The 24,009-nt window shown below is 39.0% G+C and overlaps 1 protein-coding gene across 3 annotated transcripts in view; it reads left to right on the top strand.

The window, feature by feature from the left end:
- Positions 1-23,159, top strand: part of tdrd3 (tudor domain containing 3) — a 48,553-nt gene extending 25,394 nt beyond the window's left edge. Inside the window, exons 8-13 of one of the 3 annotated variants that reach the window (XM_067431057.1) lie at positions 1,144-1,293; positions 2,282-2,453; positions 3,694-3,816; positions 6,905-7,761; positions 9,084-9,209; positions 20,088-23,159. In XM_067431057.1, coding sequence (XP_067287158.1) covers positions 1,144-1,293; positions 2,282-2,453; positions 3,694-3,816; positions 6,905-7,761; positions 9,084-9,209; positions 20,088-20,117 — 1,458 coding nt within the window. In that variant the 3' untranslated portion in view covers positions 20,118-23,159. Of the gene's footprint in view, positions 1-1,143; positions 1,294-2,281; positions 2,454-3,693; positions 3,817-6,904; positions 7,762-9,083; positions 9,210-16,008; positions 17,158-20,082 lie in introns of those variants that run through there. The other 2 variants (XM_067431058.1, XM_067431056.1) reach the window with 2 other exon arrangements.
- Positions 23,160-24,009: the final 850 nt, after the last annotated feature.

Here is a 24,009-nt window from a genome sequence, read left to right as displayed (position 1 = left end):
GATTTAAGACCCTGGCGGTGTAGTGTGTTACTGATGGAAGCCTTTGTTATTTTGGTCCCAGCTCTCTGCAGGTCATTCACTAGGTCCCCCCGTGTTGTTCTGGGATTTTTGCTCACCGTTCTTGTGATCATTTTGACCACATGGGGTGAGATCTTACGTGGTGTCCCAGATCGAGGGAGATTATCAGTGGCCTTGTATGTCTTCCATTTGTATGATTTCGATCTCCCACAGTTGATTTCTTCACACCAAGCTGCTTACCTATTGGAGATTCAGTCTTCCCAGCCTGGTGCAGCTTACAATTTTGTTTCTGGTGTCCTTTGACAGCTCTTTGGTCTTGGCCATAGTGGAGTTTGGAGTCTGACTGTTTGAGGTTGTGGACAGATGTCTTTTATACTGATAACAAGTTCAAACAGGTGCCATTAATACAGGTAATGAGTGGAGGACTGAGTAGCCTCTTAAAGAAGAAGTTACAGGTCTGTGAGAGCCAGAAACTTTACTTTTTGTAGGTGACCAAATATTTATTTTCCACCATAATTTGCAAAATAATTATTTAAAAATCCGACAATGTGATTTTTCTGGATTTTTTTAAAATTCTGTTTCTCATAGTTGAAGTGTACCTATGATGAAAATTACAGGCCTCTCATATTTTTAAGTGGGAAAACTTGCACAATTGGTGGCTGACTAGATCCTTTTTTTGCCCCACTGTAAATGCAGTTTTGGTGAGCAGAAAAGACATTTAAAATAAAAATCTTAGTTATTCCAAATCCTCATATTTCAGCATTTTAACGAATTAACTTTTGCACTAACATATTGGCATTTCAATTCCGAATAAATATAGTTTTCATCCCCTGCAACAAAGTAGCACCTTTTGATAATGAAATATTGATGCATTAAAGCAATATATAATTGAATTTGTTCATTTTCATGACTGTGTCCTTAGGCCATGGGTGAACTTAATATTCTCCAATATTTAATTAAGAAATGTTTGATTTTGATTACGAATGTAACCACAGAAATGATTAAACACTTGACTCTCCTGCACCTGGACCGTCTTTCAAAAACGCACTTATGATGGTGTCCAGAAATGGAGTTCTTTGTGCTGTAAGTTGTGTGTGTTAATGGAAGAAATCTGTTGTCTTTTAGACGCGTACGTTTGGTGGCGGAGGGATTGCAGGCGGAAACCTCGCCAATCCTGGGTCCACATACAGGAATCGAGACCCCTATCAAAGAAGAAGAGAGGAGAGGGAAAAGCCATGGGCGGAGAGCAAGTCAGAAGGAGTTTACAGGGATTTGGTGAGATGCAAAGATCATCAGGAATAAATTATGTTTTGTCAGCAGTTTTAAAGTTAAAGAACTGTAAAAAGTGAAGATCCAAATAAGACTGAACACTGACTATCAGTAAAGCCATTATTCTATTATCAGAATTTCAGATCCAACATACACAGATGAGCCGAAACATTATGACCACCTGTCTGTAATACAAAAATACTGTAAATATTGACATGACGTTATAATTTAAAGTGCCTGTTTTCTATGTTAATATAACGTAAAGTGTAATTAATTCCTGTGATCCTGTTTCACGTGATCCTTCACAAATCATTCTCATATGAGGATTTGCTGCTTAAGAAACATTTATGATTATCAATGTTGAAAACAGGTTTCATTTCTTAACATGAACAATACTTCCAAAACATTTAATAATCTTAATGCTAATTTAAACATTTGCTAATACATTATTAAAATCAAAAAGGTGTATTTGTTAACGTTAGTTAATGCATGAACAAACAGTTGTATTTATATTAACTAACATTAACAAAGATTAAATACTGGAACCAATGTATTGCATATTGTTAGTTTGTTAATTAATACATTAATGTCAACAAATGATCAATTTAATGTCTTTGCTGAATAAAACTATTAATTTCTTTAAAGAAAGACATGAAGATATTGCCAATAGAATCAATTTCTACTGTGTTTCTTAAATGACAATCTATAAAAAGACCTCAAGTGCCCAAAACTACACAATGAGCTCTTATTTATATTAGTATGCCATTATATTTCTTCAATGCCAGTAGAGAAGCAAGATAAAATATCAGTAGATGTGACCCCTCTGTGTCCCTGTCTCTTCTGTTTTGTTTTTGAGTGTAATGTCCATGGTTTTGTCCTCCAGTAGTGCTCTGTGTTTTCTACATCTTTTCTTTTGTCCCTGCTTGATGGATTTTAATGCAATGCTTGAGGACCCTCAAGTTCTGCTTTTTCATGTCGATGCTGTCTCTTCCAGGTTGATGAGCGATCTTTGAGGGACATTATGGAGATGGGTTTTAACCGTGAGGCGGCTAGACAGGCCCTGTTGGATCACAACAATAACCTGGAGGTGGCTCTCAACTTCCTGCTCACTGGAACAAACCAGCCCAAAGCGGCCCAGATGGAGCCGAGCCGCCCACCGCCTCGAGGTAAAGCCTTCGGTTACCGAGAGAAGATCAGAAACCTTCAGATAGTTACTACATATAAATGAAGGCTGCAGATGTAGGACAGGACTGTGTTGGTTTCTTAGATGATTTGAAGACGGAACATATTGCTTGATAAAATTAAAAACTTTTTCTCTTGATTTGAAGTGGCATTTAGATCATTTACACAGACTGTTTAATGTAGTTCAGAGGGACATGAATGCATTTAACCTGCAGTTACAAATGCATAATGTTTTAAACATAAGACATTTAATATTATGATTTCAAATATGAAAAAAATACATTGAGGTTCAACCAATACCTTCAACCGGCTGATAAAAGGGATAGTTCACCCAGAAAGGAAAATGTGATGTTTATCTGCTGACCCCCAGTGCATCCAAGATGGAGGTGTGTTTGTTTCTTCAGTAGAACACAAATGAAGATTTATAACTCCAACCGTTGCAGTCTGCCAGTCATAATGCATTTGAATGGGTAACAAGTCTGAGTAAAAAAAAAAAATGCTTAGACAACATGACCATATCAGACAGAAGTAATGACGGATGGGAACACTGTAGAGATTCGTCTGATATGAGGTAAAAAAATAACAAATACTGTTGTTTTCTCACAGAAGCCGATCGGTTCGTGTCTTAAGACATCACTGTGTCGTCAGGAGCAGAAGGGTTTTAGTTCATGTTGTCTAAGCATTTTTTTTTAACTCATTGACTTGTTACCCATTCACATCATTATGACTGGCAGACTGCAACGGTTGGAGTTAAAAATCTTCATTTGTGTTCTACTGAAGAAACAAACACACCTCCATCTTGGATGCACTGGGGGTCAGCAGATAAACATCACATTTTCATTTCTGGGTGAACTATCCCTTTAATTCAGGAACAAAGCATTTGACTGTCTTAATGTGCGAGTCATTGAATCATTTATTCAACTGATTCATTCATTCAGTAACGAAACACCACTGTGTGTTGCTCAGAGATGCAAAACAGGCCTGTGGCTTTGTAAACTACTTTAGTTGGTGAAATAGAGCAAAAACAGGCAATACAGGGCTCGACATTAACGCTTGTCCGGGACAACTGGATTTTTTGAAGGGACAAGTGAAAAAGAATTTTACTTGCCCGACGGACAAGAGCCTGATTAAAGCAAAAAATAACTAGCGAATCACCAAACCAGGCTCCTCAAGCTCACTGCCACAGTTGTCTTTTGATCTGACAGTTTATTTGTTCTGTGACAGGACAGGGTCGTGGAAGGGGACGCTCCAGACAAGACGAGGATGAGGAAGCAGGAGGAAGACCGTCTGGGCCCAGCACGCTGTTCGACTTCCTGGAGTCAAAAATGGGAACGTTCTCCATTGACGGTACATCACAATTATTTTAGCTTTATGTTTTTGTGGTGCTTTACAATATGGCCAATATTAGGGCTATTATTTGCTAATATCATGGCTTATTTTGTCCTATTATCAAATGAAAAGGAGAAGTCCCGCACACTATCAACTCGCAATTAAAAAGATTTATTGTTTCATTGCAACGTTTCGATCTTTCGATCTTCCTCAGGCATGAAAAACTTTTTTCCTGCTCTCCTACGCACCTATCACACACAGGTGTGCGACGTTTATGTGATTTATTTTGTCCTATTGAAATAGTAACAGTGTTTAGTATTGTTTATGTACTCTTATACAGGGTTCCAACGAAGTATCGAATTTATATCATAGTTTCTTATCATATATCACTTTGAGAATCCAACAAGGAAAGAAACATTACTTTTAATTTAAATTTATGTAACTTTTATTAGTGTTTTTTGTTTTATCACTTACTTAAATTTAATAGTATTCCATTATTATTTGTAGGCCTTTCAACTTATTTTATTTCAGTTAAGGCTTTACTTCAGACTTTTCCATTCTAAACACTGAAACTTTTTTTTCCAGCCTTTCTAAAGTAGCTAACACTTATATATCTCTGCATCGTTTCACATATTTTCCAGTATTTCTCATTTATTTATGTGCTAAAAGTGGGATAATGTAGCTAGCTGGTTATTATTGCATAATAAACTCTTCTGAGATGATAAAAGACCCAGTTTGGTTGTGGAGTTGTGATCGGCCTGTGAGTTTATTTAGCTTTAATTACTGTAAGCGATCGCTTGCTTCATTCCTGCTGCGAGTGCAATGGGAGAAGTCCTAATAATGAGAACATTGTATCAGGATTTTTAATCTCTTCTTATGTTGGCAGCAGAACCGTGCGGCATCAAACAGATGGCCAGTCCCAAATGAAGGCGCTTCTATTAGTCAGCTTTAGATAAGTCTCTGCGGCTGGTAAGCTCTGCCTGACATATGGCTTTAGGAGAAAACAGACAGGGCTAATATGTGGAGAAACCATTTGTTGTCTTCCGCTCTTTCGGTGCCATTGTTTTAACATGGAGTCAGAATGACCTGAAACTGTATTTGTGCTTTTAAAGCACGCCACATTATCACTGCGTCCTGCGTTTAATTATGTGATATTTCCATGAAAAGACTGTCTGGGTTTTTTGAATGAATGGGTTATTTCCACTTCTTCCATTTCTCAACAAGGTGATTTAAATGCATTCAGCGCCTCTCAAGACACTTTAAGATATGCAAAACTACTGGCTATTCAGTGAGCTTGAGTTATCTTTGAGTCATTGAAATATTCTATTAGTGGCCGGCTGATATTTGCCATTTTTTAATTGGTGAAAGGAGGACAGTGTTGGGAAGATATCCAAGCTCCTAATAGTTTACTGTCTCTGTTTAACAGTTCTGACTAATAAATGATTAAAGCGTATGCAAAGATGTTTTATCAAACTGCAACTGCTATAAGCATTTATGTCATTTAAAGGGGTTATACACTGCATTATTTTATAGTCTGTGGCAGCCCATAGAACCGTATGGTAAAAAGTTATGAAATTTGGCACACTGATAGAGGACTGGCCCAACTTTAACTACACCAATTTTGGAGTCTTTAACTTAATCTCTCTAGCGCCACCACCTTTCCAAAATGTCCATAATTAACCGTAAGAGCTAGAGACTATTTAATACTAGAGACTAAAAATGTCCTTGGCTCATGACGATTCAATTGTTCCCTATAATGTAATTTTCCGTCATAAATATTTTCCAGCCATTTTAAATTTTGTGGAAAAACCTACTTTTTCTAACTTGCCCTCAACGGTTTCTTCCATTTTCACTGAAATGTAACCACATCATCTGCACACCGTGCGGGCAAAAAGTTGTGGGATACATTAAAGAAGTCGATCCATTGAACAGTTTTTGAATAACTTGCCAAACAGCTTTTGCGTAGCATTTGCGAAAATAGACATTAGGCTATATACAGTATCTACAACGCTTTATCGTTTTCAGACCAAACTTTGTATACGTCACCACAAGCATGACCTGAGGCTACATGCTGCGTTTCGGTGCAGCGCCACCTACTTGTCCGGTAATAGAAAATGCCTATTTTTTCTTATAACTGCTGAACAGTTTGCCCAAAAATCAGATTTGTGGTGGCATACCTTGTTTTTCTATATTGGCCATTTTGGACGTTGACCATTTTGAATTATGTAGTAAAAAGCTGTATTTCATGAACGCATTAGCGTATCATTACGAAACTCGATTTGGGTGATAGGCAGCAATGCCCTGAAGGAGCCTGAGAAGTTTTTAGCCAGTGCCACCTAATGGTAAAATCAAATATTCACATGATTATAACTTTAGATTTGGTTGACTTATTTTCATGCGAGTCATCTCCTTAGATTTCTAAATCCTTGCCGAGTCCAGCGATATTAAACATGTTAGGTTTCACTTTATGGTTTGTGCAACGATGTGATTGTGTTTAAACAACTTTCCCAAATATCTTCAAAACGTTTAGTACGATCGAGACAAAACCACCGTAGGAAAATCGAAATCATAGTGGGTTGTATATGTTAATGGCCAAATGTCAATTTTGATGGTAAGTGGAAAAAATGCAATCAAAGTCATGTGTGGGTTATTTTTTATATGCTCATAAATATATGCTCAAAGTCTATAACGCCTAAACGAAATGAGATATTTTCACATAATTTGTATGTATTAAGGCATTCGGAGGACACAAAAAGTGGTTGGACTGCACCATGGTGGCCCCTTACTCTCTGTATAACTCTCTATACTACAATGTCTTTGTTTTTTAAACGTTTTTGCGTAAAATTGTCTCCAAATATCTTTACTAATGTTTGCAGTTGGTCCTGCTGCTAGCTTCCTTATTTGCTTCTGTTTTGCTTTGCCCCGATAATTGCTGCTTGCAGCTATGTTTGTTATTGTTATTTTATAGCCATTTTGATATATAATCAATCAATATATAATCAAAATGTTGGCCAAATTGTGAAGCCTTACAAACAAGCACAGTGAACCTGAATTTTATTTGATCACATTTTAAATGACCATTATTATCTTCTAATTAACCCGCTAGAGTCAAAGAACCAGCCATCACTACAAGACCACCAAGGTAAGATGACTTTCCCCAACAACGATCAGATATCCAGAGATGCCGCCCCGTTCAAACACCCTCCTCGAAACGAAGGAAGGTCACAGAGGAACGACAGGCCTCCACGTTTCCAGAGGGACGGAGACTTCCCTAAACCCAGCCCAGCCTCTTCTGCCTTTTCCCAGCCACAGAAGTGGAGGGACGGAGAGCGAACAGGAAGAGGAGGATCCGAGCGATGGAAGAACGACAGTCAAGACGCTAGAAGTGCATCTTCCTCGTACACCAGCTCTTCCTCGACAGGGAAGTCCAGGGATCAGCCAGGAAAGGAACACAGTGGGTCGAAGGGCTTCCAGCAGGAACCCCAAAATGGTGGATGGAAAGAGCAGGAAGGGACAGGACGGTCCGATCCAGCTTCATTTAGGAAAAACCATTTAAACGGACCCGTGGCACCCAAACCCTCACACCCTTCGGCATCCGGCTCAGATCCTAAAGGCAGATACGAGGCGAACAACAGAAGGAAAGGCAAGCCAGAAAGACCAAATTCGGGATTCTTTGAGCGTTCCCAAGATGGAATGAAAAAAGACTTTTCGCAGGATGCAGGATCGGGCCAGTTAATCAAAGTGGGCGGGGTTTCAAACACACAGATTTCTAATGGCGATTTAGAGCACCGACGGACGGGGCCAATCAAGCCGCAGCCTCAAAAGCAGACCAACACGCATAACTCCGCCCCCAGAAAGAGATCCGGCCCAATCAAAGATCAGAGGCAGCCAAAGGACACGAATAATTACGTGAACTGGAAAGCTGGTGACCAGTGTCTCGCGCTCTACTGGGAAGACAATAAGGTCAGTCATTTGTATTATTATTATTATTATTACAGTTTTTCTCGATTGCTAAGACTAAGCTAAAGCTGCTCTCCTTTTCTCTGTGAACACAAAACCCAATTTTCAAGCTACATTCACAAAACCTCAGACTCTTCTTGCAAAACCAAACTTTCACCTCAAAACAGTTCAATCTCTGCTCAAAACTGAACCATGTTGTCAAATCGGGCCCCGAGTCAATCAAAATTAAGAACGCTACTGAACAGTCACTAAACACTATGTAGGAAAAATAGAAAACACAATGCTCAGGACACGAAGCTGGAGAAATAAATGTTAATTGTTCACTGTAAGCTAAATGCATGTTGCAAAAAAAAAAAACTGCATTTAGCACTTGTACAAAGTGTTGGGAACCGAGAACCGGTTCTTATGCAGAACCGATCCTGATTTTTGAAAAATACCGTAACCGCACGAAATTCCTGAGTGTCGGTTCCGAAAACGGTTCTGGTGCACTGTGTGTGCGAAGCGCTGGGAGCATATCCAAACTAAACATTTTCTTCACCGACCACCGAGCCTCATTAGCCGGTTGAAACCGGTTAACCGATGAGTTTAAATAATGCTCGCTCTCTCTCTCTCTCTCTCTCTCTCTCTCTCTCTCTCTCTCTCTCTCTCTCTCTCTCTCTCTCTCTCTCTCTCTCTCTCTCTCTCTCTCTCTCTCTCTCTCTCTCTCTCTCTCTCTCACTCACTCACTCACTCACTCACTCACTCACTAAATTCATTTGAGAGCAAGTAATAAACACAAAAAGGATTGTTTAAAGTTGCGTATTGTGCCTTTTTCCTTTACCACTATTTGTTTAATAATTTTAATGGAACCGGAATCGGAACCAGAACCGGAAAATTTCTCACGATTCCCAACCCTACTTGTACAAAAAAAGAAATTGTATGCGTTTGCCAGTTGTGTACAGTACTCTTCCTCTCCGATTTCTATCCATTTTAGGGCTTCCTGTATATGTTCCCTTACATCATTAGCCACAAGTGTGATCACTTTTGAGTGGTGTTCAAGCGGTGACATCTGTGTTTAATTGCGTTTGACTTTTGTCACCTGTGCTCCCCATAATGCAGCACGAGTGCATCACAATGAAAAATGTGTTGGCAAGTTGTGTCTAAACAGGTGAAAAGTGCTGATGGTTTTGGCAAAAGAGTGATTGATTCAATCAGTGGGTTCAGGCAACTGAGCATTTGGTTCAGACAATAGGGTTTAGTGTTTTTGCAATTGAGAAAAAACTGTATTATTATACGCATTTTATCCATTGTGTGTGCTTGTCTAACATCTTGCATATTCGTGGCAGTTTTATCGGGCGAGGATCGACGCCGTCCACCCTTCGGGCTCGACGGCTGTGGTCGTGTTCAGTGATTACGGCAACTGTGAAGAAGTTCTGCTACACAATATCAAACCTCTGCACATGGATGTCTGGGTAAGCATCCCCTGAGATCCTTTAAAGGGTGAGTTCACCCAAAAATTAAACTTCTGTGATTAATTCCTCGCCCTCATGTCGATCCAGACCCGTTATTTATTTAGATAGTTATTTAAAGGTATTTCTGATGAAATCCGAGAGCTCTGATCTCTCCATAGACAGTGATTTACTTAACACTTTCAAGGTCCAGAAATGAAGTAAAACATTGTTAAAATAGTCCAGTGGTTCAACCTTAAAGGAAGTGTATGTAAGATTGTGGCCAAAACTGGTCCTGCAATCACTTTTAAATGACTGTAGAGCGGTGTCTCCCCCTCCCCCTGACTCGAGGTTGCAGGATCAGCAGGAATGTTTGTAGATCTGCACATAGGCGTAATTTGCGGGTGGGACATGTCCCCACCACTTTTTTAAAACATCTTGCTTCACGGATGAACCAAACTAAAACAAACACAACATCTCTGGTTAACTAGAAGAGTATAATTACATTCGTTTGTTAAATAAGAGGCGATCGCTCGTTGCCGCTGTTATCAGTGGAGCAGATTTCTCTCGCGGCTCCTGCAGTCTCCACACAGACGAGCGCTGTAATCTAACGCTTAACGCCGTTGCAGAGACTTTCTATTTGTTCCGGTCAGATCACGAAACAAAACGCACAAAAACAGTTCCTGCTCTTGATGTACAACCACTGATGGTATTCGGTTCTGATGAGAGAAAAAATAGGCTACGAGGGCAGATTAGAAACGAGAACTTCTGACAAGTTTAACAGACTAGACCAGGGATTATAAGCAAAGTGTGCAAATCTATATGCCTTTATTCACGTGAAAAATCTTGGCACAACGCTATATTGTGTTTAGATGCAATAATTAAACAACATCTATATCAATAAATGAACTATTTAATTGATTTCCGGACATCTTAATAAAAAAGATTCTGCAGTTGTTATTGTACATATTTTACATCTGATATAACATTGTATCAGCAATGCTACCCTCCTTAATACGCCATATAGTGCATATCATATGCACGCGAAAAACTGCGTACCATATGCACGCCAAAGCTCATTTTGACGTATAAAAATGACGTACGCCGTTTTTCGCGTGCATATGATACGCAATTTATGTCCCACCCACTTTTTAAAACAAAGTTACGCCACTGGATCTGCAGCTGTGGTAACTAGAGCAGATCTGGCAACCCGGATGCTGAAACACTACTGACTTTGTGATTGGTCGATAGGTGGAGGGCGGAGCTTCAAGCCAAAACACATCATCATCAACATCAGTTGAGGGCTGCAACAACAACTTTATAATGACAATATCCTGGCCGGACTACTGTTGGCAGGGATAGAAGTGTTTGACATTAACATGATTTCTTAATGTTTAGAGACATATCAGGGCCATTTTATGATAAATTAAAATACATTTCTTACACACAGTTCCTTTAATATTCGATAATAGATAGTGTCGATAATAAATTTTGTGCGCAAAAGACTTAATTCAACAATTTCTTCTTGTCTGTGTCAGTCTCATGCTCCGTTGACTTCCGAGTTACGTAAGAGTTAAGCCAGAATGCCGGCTTACCATTGGCCGACGCTGTTCACATGAGCACCACAACGCACGCGTGTCAACAGCCTAAGAGACCAACACAGGCGAGAAGAAATTGTTGAAATTAGTTATTTTTGGTTGTTTTTTGTTTTTCTAGTCGCTTCATAAAATGAAAGGGTCATAACACACCGTTTCTGCCAGTCTCATGTTAATCTTGAGTATCTATAGAGTAGTGTTGATCCTTCATATCTATCTCACAAGAGTCTTTAGTTTATCATATTTATAAAAGACAGATACACTGTACCGATTCTATCTGAAAACAGCCGAGTCCGTGGAGGCGTGCAGTGGGCGGAGCTAAAGACACACACACACACGCGCACACACACACACACACACACACACACACACACACACACACACACACACACACACACACAATCCCTGGATGAATCTTGATTCACTATACATTGGTGTTATTTAGATAAAAATGCGATTGTGCGCTGATTGCCATCAAAACCCACACATTTGATGCCGTTTCTCTCCCGCCTGCGGATCCCACTCATGACCGGGAACAAACACACACACTTGCTGAACTCCAGAAACACAAAATGCATCCCCTGTTCCCTTAACGCTGGTTATTTGGGAAGCTGAACAAGGTGATCTTTCCCTCACACCAAAAAAACAATTTCTGACATTGTTGATCTCGTGTCTAAACACACAACGCCAGCGCCACTGATGGCTCCAGTAACCAGAACCCAGCTCGACGATGGACGCACTCTTGCTCTGGGTGGTGTGTGTCTGTGTGTGTGTGTGTGTGTGTGTGTGTGTGTGTGTGTGTGTGTGTGTGTGTGTGTGTGTGTGTGTGTGTGTGCGCATCCGGTAGAAGTGCCCATATAAGGAATTATACCCTTTATGATGTCATACAGGGCCATAGTTTGAAAAAAACTCCCAATCCTGAAGGAATGTATTTGGCACAGAAATATTCCATACTCATACGTCCAACTTGTTTTTTTTTTAATGTTGTCCATGTTTATCATGAGAATCAACTCTTGAACAGTGTAAATAAGGCAGAATGCAGGAAATGGCATTAGATGGCCACTTTAAGGCTGAACTACTGGAGTCACATGGATTACTTTAACAATGCCTTTACTACCTTTCTGGGCCTTGAAAGTGTTCATTAAATCGCTGTCTATGGAGGGGTCAGAGAGCTCTCGGACTTCATCAGAAATATCTTCATGTTTGTTCAGAAGATGAACGTAGGTCTGATGGATTTGGAACGACATAAGGGGGAGGAATTAATGACAGAATTTACATTTTTAGGTGAACTAACCCTTTAAGCCCGAAGTATATTTCGGCCGGTCACGTTTCGTGACGGTTTGCACACTGTCCACGTGACATAATTTCCATTATCGGGACGGTTCGAGCGCACATGCAGCCCAGTTTTTGTGGCCGTGTGTGTGTACAACAGCGCATGCGTGAGGTGAACGTTAAGATGGAAGAGACCGCTATGTGGCAGTGATGCACTGTGCAGAAGTTGAAGGAGAGTGCACAAAGACTGACCCAATGTTGATTAATACATTGTGATATTAGCTATTAGAAGCATGCTCATGTCAAACTTTTGGAAGTCAGGCCATGTGGAGTAGGGGTGTGCGATATGTCTCATCTACGTTAATACATCGAGGAAAATCCCTCACTTTATTGAGCACATTCGCACTCTGATCCAATGTCTCGCTCATTCCTGAATGAATTGCTTGAACGGATGATTCAATGACTCATTAGTTAAGACTGTCAAATGCTTCGTTCCTGAATTAAACGGTTGAATGGATGATTCAATAACTAATTTATTAAGACGGTCAAATGCTTCATTCCTGAATGAATCGGTTGAATGAATGATTCAATGACTGACTCGTTAAGACAGTCAGATGCTTCGTTCCTGAATGAATTGGCTGAGCAGATGATTCAATAACTCATTTATTAAGATGGTTAAATGCTTCATTCCTGAATAAATCGGTTGAAAGATTGATTCAGTGACTCACTCGTTAAGACAGTCAGATGCTTCATTCCTGAATGAATCGGTTGAACAGATGATTCAATGACTCACTCATTAAGACGGTCAGATGCTTTATTCCTGAATGAATCGGTTGAACGGATGATTCAATGACTCACTCATTAAGACGGTCAGATGCTTTATTCCTGAATGAATCGGTTGAATGAATGATTCAATGACTCACTCGTTAAGACAGTCAGCTGCTTCATTCCTGAATGAATTGGTTGAACGAATGATTCAGCCGACCTGCATTAGACAGTCTGTGTAAATGATTTAAATGCCACTTCAGATGCAGAATCTGTTTCCAAAAGATGAATTTGTTTGATAACAGCCCTATTGTGTCTTTATTATTCGAATTTAATTTAAGTGTAAGAATTTGAATACATGTAAATATTAGTTGACAAAATGCCCATAAATGGCAAAAAAAATCAATGTAAACTTATTGGAAAAGATTTCAATCTCTGCTGTGAACTGACCATTACATAGAAAATTAATAATATTAACTCTTTCCCCGCCAGCGTTTTAAAAAAAAGTTGCCAGCCACCGCCAGGGTTTTTGACAATTTTCACCAAAATTTAATGCAATGCATTATATCAACCTTATAAAGATCTGACCCTCTTCTTTTAAACAAAAAAAAATCGTTTTATTCTAGCTTCATGCATTCCTTTTTTTATCAACACTTGAATAGGGGTAGGTTTCATAAAAAAAGCAACATTTTGAACAAAAAGCTGAGAAAATCAAATTTTTGTGAAAGACTGTTTCCAGATCAGATTCAGAGCGATGATCAAACACAGATGGAGTAGATCGAGTCCATCAACACCCCTAATGCTTACACAGTCCTGGAGCTCATCCTGGGTCCACATCTCATTCAGTAACATTAGGCAGTTTTGATTCATATGCTGTTTAATGAGGAGGATCACGTTATTTTTAATATGCATATGATTACATGCGAACGCTCGTTTCACTGCGTCTTCCTCACGTGTGTTTTGATCAGGAGATTCAGTACTCATTCAGAAGATGCGCAATAGCGCCCCCTAGCGCCCGACAGTGAAAACACGCAAACCTGGAAAATTCCGTTATTGGCCTGGAAGCGTTTTCTCACAAATAACGGAAATAGGGGTGTCCATGGTTAACCGATTGACCGATTAACCGTTAAAAATTGCGTAACCGAGTGAAACATTTTGCTCGGTTAAGTGGCTTCAATGACGTGCCTTGAATTTAGTTGTAATATATGTTTGCACCCCTAGAGACCGCCAGAGCGCTCCCAGACATTTGTAATATCCACAAGAAGAAGTCATGACCAGCTTTCTAAGCGGGCAATGAAGCCGGCAAAGAAAGCGTGGGAGCACTTTAAAAATGAGAGTGACGGGGCAAAATTCAAGTATTGCAATGCAGTGCTTACCGCATTCTTCAGGCTATAAGTCGCTCCGGAGTATGAGTCGCATCAGTCAAAATATGCGTCATGAAGAGGAAAATAACAAACGTCGCACTGGACTAAAAGTCGCATTAGGGCAGAAGCAGAGCGGGAGCCGCGCGCGCTGTGCATAACGGAGCAGAAGAAAGAAAGTTTGAAGTGAGAAACTTGTAAATGACTAGAGAAAAGCAGACGTTACTTTAACTGTAATGAAGAAAACAAAAAAGCTGATCGCGGACTGAAAGCAAGATGGCCAGAGCTGAAGGGACGAGTCCACAGATGCTTGAACTCTCTGCCGGGAGAGGCTCAGTCAACCGCTGTCTGTGTGAATCATTCTCGGCTGCATATTTTACTAACGTTACATGCTCTAATCGTGCAGGCGCCCTCGCGGCCACTCGCATTGCTCGTAAACTGGAGCGCATCTCATCCTAATTTAACGAAACTCAGAGTACGCCTCGCAGACATGAAATAGATCTTAAGAAACTTGAAATGTCTTTTAACAATTTAAAACGAAAAGAAATAGGCTACTCTCTGATTAGGTAATCCATGATGTGCATTTCTCTCTATAGGCGCGTTCACTACGGAGATGGTGGTCGTCAAATTAATAAGCTAAAAATAACCCTGACGCACACTATGGTTAACCGAGTATTAACCGCTAAGGGCCTCGGTTAACGGTTAATGAAACACTTGAAAACGTGCAGCCCTAAACGGAAAGTTCCGTGTTTGGCGGGGAAAGAGTTAAAAACCTTCAAGCGTCTCTGTCCACGGCAGTCCTAAACCAGCTAAAGTTACCACCACAATACACACACTTAGCATTATTATTATCAGTAAAATCCCAGAAACTATCAAGATATAATTGTCAATATTGCACACCCCTAATGTAGAGCATTATTTATGTGAGTTTTATTTCAAATCGTATGTTGCTTTAGTAGACAGTTCCCTATGTAGGCAGCAAAGAGTACGCCAACTATTAAAGGATTAGTTCACCCAAAAATGAAAACTGTCATTAATTCCTCATGTCATTAGACAGCCATCAGACCTCCGCTCATCTTCACACACAGATGAAGATATTAGTGTTGAAATCCGATGGCTCAGAAAGGCCTTCATTGACACCAATGTCATTTCCTCTCTCAAGACCCATAAAGGCACTAAAGACGTCGTTACAAAGCCCATCTCACTACAGCGGCTCTACAATCATTTATGAAGAGGCCAGAATAGTTTTTGTGCGCTAAAAAACTAAATAATGACTTGTATAGTGATGGCCGATTTCAGGACAAAGATTCGAACCGTTATGAATCAGTGAATCGATTCATGATTCGGATCACCAAAGTCATGTGATTTCAGCTGTTTGACACGCGATCCGAATCATGAATTGATTCACTGATTCATAACGGTTCGAATCTTTGTTCTGAAATCATCCATTACTATATAAGTCGTTATTTAGTTTTTTTCTATTCTGGCCTCTTCATCAATGATTGTAGAGCCGCTGAGGTGAGATGGGCTTTGTAACGACGTCTTTAGTGCCTTTATGGGTCTTGAGAGAGGAAATGACATTGGTGTCAATGAAGATGAACGGAGGTCTGACAGGTGTCCAACGACATGAGGGTAAGTAATTAATGACAGAATTTACATTTTTGGGTGAACTAACCCTTTAATTGCTAAAATGTTCATATGCATTAAAGGCGCACGCTCCAATCCCCGCATCTACATTTAGGCTGTGTTGTATTTATTTAAAGAGCAGTCTGTCTTCTGATGCGTTTATCAGCAACTCTAGTCACTCATGTCCTGGTAACTTCTTTACAGGATGACGAAGACATTTACTATGAGAATTCCCTTGAATTTCGAAGAGGAGGAGACGGACAACCTCGACGCTCTCGGCCGACGCAACAATATTATCAGCCGCCCCGTGCAAGAGACTGACACACACTCGCACGCAAATCCATCCGCAGGGCAACTCATTTGATTTGCTGACTACTCCTGGGAAACAAACATACGAACGATTAGTGCTCTTTTGGGAAAGCAACACACTTAGATCAGGACTAGAGCAGGTTTACTTACAGCTGTTACTCTTCTAGCAGTGTGTAGATTCAGTATAAATGCAACATGATGTTCTCTCCCTATGCAGGTAATTATCATCTCGTTATCCACAAGTAAACGACCCTAACTGGAAATAAAAATGACATGTGGTTTGTAGTACCTCTTCAGAAGCATCAATATTAACAGCTGAATATATAGGACATGCTAATCGAGTGAATCTCAGAATATTTCAGCCCAAAATAAACCATTTTGCATTGTTAAATTAAGCCATCTCAGTTCTTATCGTGGCGGTTATAAAGAAAAGCAAACAGTGTTAGAAATGTTTATTTAGTTTTTAGTTTGATTCTGATTACTAAAAAACTATAATTAGAATCAATGGAAACTAATAATCATCATGAAAATGTTACAATGCAAAAAACACAAACGTAATGATTCTCCAATAGGCTTAGTTTTCTTTATGCAAAATGTATCGAATTAAATTTTGGGGTGGAATGTGACTTGGCGCCGTCGTGAGATTCACTCAATGAGCATTCGCTAAAAAATGATGCACCGTCTGTGATGACAATGTGACATTGTTTTGGTTCCATGCCTGAGTTAATCTGCGCTCGATATGCACTACTTCATGCCAGTTAAAAGGAAACAACTAATCCGTAACTAAATGCATTTGTGTTTGAGCTCAAAGATGTTTGTTTTTTTAATTCAGAGACTTATCTGATCTCTATCTGAACATATCTCAGAAATATCTGCTCTCTGTCTCGGCATGGGAGACGGATCCGTAAGGGCTTACAGCACATGTATGATGAATTCTGGGAACTCTGTGAACCTTGCCATGCAAAAACGGCTGCTGTACATGGTGACTATTTGTAAAGGACTTGATATTAATAATTATAAAAGCGCTACACACTTTTGTTCAAAGCTCAGTGCGTCATTTCTTTCGTTTAAAGCTGCTGTGTGTAAAAACGGAACAACAAATGTATTTGTTCCTACATTCAGTTCAATGGGACACTGTACATTTCTGTGAATATGATCTTAATGAGCCATAAAAAGACATTTTCTTTTATTTAAAACTTTGTTCATTTGAGTTTGGGGTGAAATGTGACCTGGATATGTCGTCACATTGACACACCGTTTTCAGCTTAACGTTTGATTGTTAATTTACACGACGACAGTGTTTTATGGGGGCCTGAAAAGGCAAACTTTTGAAAATGGGTTTCAAAGTGCAAATGTTTGGGGCCTGAAGCGCCAAAAATGCAAAAGAATAACTTTTACGTTTTAAGTACAACCCTGAGATTTACTCAATGAGCGTTTGCAAAAATTTGGCGTCTGGAATGACTCTTGAAACGATACATCGGCCAATATATGTTCATGAGGGGCCAAGCACCAAATGTTGCAGTCGTGGGGCCTTGTATCTGTCAGTTTTCTTGTTTTTCTTCTGGTAATAGCCAATAGAACAGTTTGGTAAAAAGTTGTGAAATTTGGCACACTGATACTAATCCAGTCCAAACATTCACCACAGCAAATTTGGAGTCTCTAAAGCCCTATTCGGACTGGATTAGTTTAACATGGGGACGTGGGGGTAAAGTAATTATTACCAGAGGTTCTCTGTGATTTTAGTCCCGTCCGAATGTGCCATCTCGGTAATCATTACCGACAATGTCAGTGAAGATTACAGAGACTTTTACCTTCTGTAAAAAGGTCCGGAAAAATGGCCTTGGGTAATACTAATCCCGTTCCAATAGACCCACTGTAAAAATGTACGGTAAAATTCTGTCATTTCCGGTTTAAACGTTTTTTAAAAAGTGCATTTTGCGAGCATGAAGGCGCTTGAAGCATTCGGTTGCGTTATAGGTGTTAGGACAAATCTGTGTCAAACGTCCAGTATTTTCCGCATATCGTTTAACGCAAAAAGAAGATCAACAGCAGAGGCACAACACTTATTTTAGCTCTAGGAAAGTGTCTATTACCAACACAATCTAATCAGAATCGTTAGACTGGACCTAACTGTTTATTAAAACACATATATATTGGAGATGGAGTTCAGACTGGCGCTCATGTTGTGTTTGCTCACGTTATAATGGTAACGTCATATGCACATGACGTCAAGGAGGCGCGTAAAGCGAGTTACTCCTCCCACTTCTGCTAGTTTTACTGAGATGTCTTATCCCGTGCGAATTGGCCATTAATATTACAGACGTCCTGAGGTAAAATGACTTTACCCCCACGTCCCCATGTTAATCTAATCCCGTCCGAATAGGGCTTAATTCAATCTCTCTAGTGCCATAAGGCCTAGACAAAGTCCTCTCAACTTTTTTCTGTGATTCCTTGGTTCAGTATGACTCGAATGTTCGATCCTGCCAACAACAAAAAAAAGGTTTGTCCAATTTTCATAAATTTAATCAGATCATCTACAAACCATGCTGGTAAAGAGTTATCAAAAGCTCTTTGAAATACCTAAGCCTTCTCGAATAACGCACAAACAAATTTAACGAAGATCGTGCCAAATTGGACGTGAGGCTATATCTACGCAACGCTTTGTCATCCCACAAATGTCATCCCACAGCACCACCTACTGGTCAGACATTGTGAAAATGTGCCTTTTTTGTTTATAACTTCTTAATGGTTTGCCCAAAAATCTTAAAACTTCTGATTCAGTGCATCACGCCAAATCAAATGTTACCCATATTGACTATTGAATTGACTTGATCCTAAAATGCTGTATTTAAAAAAACGTTACGAAACTTTGTATGTGTCATCGGGACCATGCCCTGAAGGGACTCAAAGTTTTGAGGCGGCGTCACCTTGTGGTCAAAAGAAATGCTAATAATGCTTATTGTTGCTGAAGTTCCCAGTCAAGCTTACACATTGTTCCTTTTTGTGTTTGTCCCCGATAATTGCTGCTTGCAGCTATATTTTTTAAGGTTATCGTTCTGATATAAGAAAATGTAATATTACTATATTAAAGCTGATGAATGGTTCATTTATTTCTGATAGGCACGGTCCGCCATGATCGTTTTGAATTGCTTGATTTAGATTGATCAGACAATATATCGGTTATCGGCTTTCAAATATTACAATTATCGGTATCGGCCAAAATGTTAATATCGGTGCATCCCTACTTGAAACACAAACATAAATGTCTGTGTGGATCTTTCCTAAAATGAATTCATATGTTCAGTGGGACTAGCATCCGTGTTGCTGTACGTACGCTTTTAACAAATATGTTCGCTCCCGATTTATAAAAAAAGGTCAATGTTTTGATTCCACTACAAGGCGCAAATTAACATTGTCCAAATTAATATAGTTAATGTTTTGTTTAACAAATTAACATTGTTAAACACTACATTGCCAATAACCATAAGCCCAAATTAACATTGTTAATTTGAATGTTAAACTGGACTATGGGAAAGTATTTTACCATTGAAAAGTGTGTATGCATCAGCTTTAAAGGGAGCGCTCAACCAAAAATGAAAAGAGCATTCATGTTCCAGACCTGTATGTCTCTTTCTTATGCAAAACATGGTTATATTTCATATATATATATATATTCTATATATATATTATATATTCATATATATATATTTCATTCTGGTTTTGTCCATACAATGAGTTATTTGTACCCCATTGACTTTAATTTGTATGGACAAAAAACACTATCCCTTTATATATTTGATTCTGTTAACACCTGATACTTAATCAAACATTCGGTCTGACATGCTTCTGTTTGCACACAGCTCGGACACCGAACAGTAGCTTCTAGTTAATATTTAGCAGGTTTAAATGTGCCGTCTGCCATCTGTCGCTCACCTATTTTGAAGTGTTTTTTTTGTTGTTATTTCATAGGACAGACAGACAGGACAGAAGTAGCTCAGAGTTAACACACACTGAAGGTTCGTGCGGACTGAAGTCAGTGATAGTGTGTCTCGTGTCTTCCCTTATCAGCAAACATCGGACCGGTGTGCCATCCCTCCAGCTTCATTTGTTGTAGCCAGTGAAGCGAACACACAGTAAGTCGATAGCATCCGCCTGAAACCGAGATCTCTGAGGTGGGCCGCTATCATTTTTCACATTACAAAAGACACTATGAACAGCACTTCATCCGTAGACAAAGACTTGTTCGGAATAACAACGGCAAAACATTCGGATCTTATCCAAAATCAGGCAAAACAAGGACTGTCATCGCTTACGAAAACTGCTGTTTGTTTGTTCTTGTGTGTGGCATTGAGGTTGGGGAGGGATTTATCCTATGCATGTCGAAGCTCTGCATTTGCATATATTAATAATTCACAGCATGTGATGTGGAGACCATCTCTGAATATCTGACAGGGCGCTTGTACTTCTACACTTTTACTGATTAGTGCAGACAAATTAGGTTAGATGTGTGATGAGAACTGGCCTAGAAAACACCAACTAGAGATCCAGCACAATAATTATAGGCTGTGAAAATAAGCCATCAGTAAGGAAATGTTCCTTAGACATGACGTGCCGTGGAGAGTTTTCTTAAGTAAATTCATTATACTGGTTTCCTTTAAACTGGGGAAAAGTTGGGTTGTGGATGTGCGACGTCACGCAAACATTACTACTGTACGCTGTTCGTTATAAACATTGGGATGTTAGCAAAAGAAATGCGTCAATGAGTCAGGGGTGTAAAACGGGACATTTTCCAGCAGAGTATTGTTTAAACTCTGCAGTTCGATTACTAGACTTATTTGTTGACATTCAAACACTGTCAGAGTTAACAGGTGTGTTTTTATTTAGTTTCCTTGTACATCACTGACGGGATGCAGCACTTGTATAAACTATGGTTGGTTTACACTGCTGGTCAAATGTTTGTCTTTTGGGGTTATGTTTAGGTTTGCTTTGTAATTTTTTAATTTTGTACCATCAGAATGGTACTAAACTTGGTAAAGGTTTTGAAAAAAACAATTGACATGACTTAAGGTAAAATGGTCCTGAAAAAGAATCACACACGTGCTCCTTGAGGTCAAATATTAGCGCGTTGGAAATGAATTGGAAGTGTTGATACGCTTGGTACTGAACCCAAACAAACTCACTGTAAGCTCTTTTTTTTTGGCTTATCAACCTTAAATTTGGTGCATAACTTGATTAGATGTATTGCTTTGATTTAGAGTTAAGCATGTTTTGGGAAATTATATATTTCATATAAAAATCTAAAATAGTATTTTGGTGCGTTTTTCATTAAAGTTCACATTTTCACAATATTTTCACTTGTTTAAACTCTGCAGTTCGATTACTAGACTTATTTGTTGACATTCAAACACTGTCAGAGTTAACAGGTGTGTTTTTATTTAGTTTCCTTGTACATCACTGACGGGATGCAGCACTTGGTTTACACTGCTGGTCAAATGTTTGTCTTATGTTTAGGTTTGCGTTTTAATTTTTTAATTTTGTACCATCGAAATGGTACTAAACTTGGTAAAGGTTTTGAAAAAAACAATGGACATGAATTAAAAAGGTAAAATGGTCCTGAAAAAGAATCACACGTGCTCCTTGAGGTCAAATATTAGCGCGTTGGAAATGAATTAAACGCTTGGCATTGCATCCAAACAAACCCTCAATGAAAACTCTTTTTTTTTGGCTTATCAACCTCAAATTTGGTGCATAACTTGATTAGATGTGTGGCTTTGATTTAGAGTTAAACATGTTTTGGGAAATTATATATTTCATATAAAAATCTAAAATAGTATTTTGGTGCGTTTTTCATTAAAGTTCACATTTTCACAATATTTTCACTTGTTTAAACTCTGCAGTTTGATTACTAGACTTAATTATTGACATTCAAACGGTGTCAGAGTTAAGTTGTGTTTCCTTGTACATCACTGACGGGATGCAGCACTCGTATAAACAATGGTTGGTTTACACTTCTGTTCAAATGTTTGTCTTTTGGGGTTATGTTTAGGTTTGCTTTTGAATTTTGCACCATCGGAATGGTACTAAAGGTTTTGGCACCTGCTTTGTGAACAAAAGAATTCTGGACATGTCTTGAAAAGGTAAAATGGTCCTGAAATTAAATCACGCAAGTGCTTCTCTGAAAATGAGCACTTTGGAAATTGACGTGAAACGTGGAAATGCTTGATACTGCGAAACAAACTCACTGAAAGATCTTTTTAATTTTTTATTTTAGATATCGCTTTCAAATTTGGTGCACGGTTTGTTTAGATGCATGGCTTTGATTCAGAGTTAAACAGGTTTTGGAAAATATGTATTTCTTATAAAATGTTTAATATTTTTTGGTGCATTTTTCATAAATACACGTTTTCACTTGCAATAATCTGCCACATGTTGTCTTCAAAAAATTAATAAAAAGCTCAAAAGGTTAATTAATACATATAGTTTAATTCCATAAAATCTCCTAAATATAAAAAAATAAAAAGTTAAAAAAGTTATCAAATGGATTGTAGCTACTGCATAAACAATTTGTTCTTAAAATCCCCTAAAAATATTAAATATAAATATTACCAAGCTAAAATATGGTATTCATTTAATTGAAATGCACAAAAAAGGAGCACCAGAGGGTAAAACATGAAAGTACAGTGATACTTTTACTCAGCAAGGATGCATTACATTGATGAAAAATGACGTTTAACATTTATGTTTCAAATGATTTCTATTTTAAATAAATGCTGTTCTTCAACATTGATAATAATCCTCATATGAGAGTGATGTGAAGGGTCATGTGACTCTGAAGACTGGAGTAATGATGATAAACTCAGCTTTGATCACAGGAATAAATCACACTTTACTATATATTCACACAGAGAACAGATGATCTACACTGGAGGAATATTACACTGATTACTGGAGTTATGCTGTGATGTAATCCACTGTATTGACCAATCAGCATCACCTTTTATTTTTCATTCAGTGTGAAATAAAAAAAAACTACTTCGTAAAATCAACAGGTTTCATGCGAACGTTCACATTTGACTTCCCGGCGACACAATGGCACAGGCGGCTTTTCGCCTCCCCTGTGGTTTGCTGTCGAAGGGTGAGATGTTTCTGGTCATCACTGAGGTTTGGAGATATTAAACTGGAAGTATTACTGGAGTTAATAAGTCAGTGAGACACATCCTTTGACGTTCTGCTCTCGGGACGAGCGACTCTACGCTCGAGGAACTAAAGCACTGTAAAGAGACAGAAACTATTTAATGATGTGGAAAGTCAAAGTACAGGAGCGCTAATTCACTCAAACTGAGCAGCGGTCCCTATGTAGTGCTGTAGTTTTTTAAATCTGACTCTTAACACAAGTGCAGCCAGGCGAAACTGTCAGACTGTAAGTAGGCCACAAGTTCTCAGTTATTTTCAGACTCGCTTTCCTAAAAGCATTAAAACATCAATTTGTTAATGGGATTATGGTGTTGTCACGGCACCATCAGTCAGAGTTTAAACCGACCGCCAGCTGAAGGGAACCGTGTTTCTCTTTCTCCTCACAGTTAGACCTAGATGTTATATTTCCCAGCATGCATTATATTTAGGGGCCAAGCACCAAAGGTGCAAAGACTCCTATTGTAATCATTGGCGTTCTTATTCTTTTTCCCGTTTCTTCTTCTGCTCTTGAGTCTCAAGCTGCCCACAGAGAACCGCTTGCGGGAAAGTTATCAAATTTGGCACACTGATAGAGGACAGTCTGAAATGTCACCATCGGAAATTTGGAGTCCCTAACTCAATCCCTCTAGCGCCAACAACTGTCCATATGTGCTCTCACATTTGTGCTAAGTAAGGGATGATGTCCACCCAGCCGGTTGTTAT

This window comes from Pseudorasbora parva, chromosome 22, assembly GCF_024679245.1.
Source record: "Pseudorasbora parva isolate DD20220531a chromosome 22, ASM2467924v1, whole genome shotgun sequence".
Classification (NCBI taxonomy): domain Eukaryota; kingdom Metazoa; phylum Chordata; class Actinopteri; order Cypriniformes; family Gobionidae; genus Pseudorasbora; species Pseudorasbora parva.
Note: the sequence above shows the minus strand (reverse complement) of the source record. Positions and strands in the feature narration are given on the sequence as shown.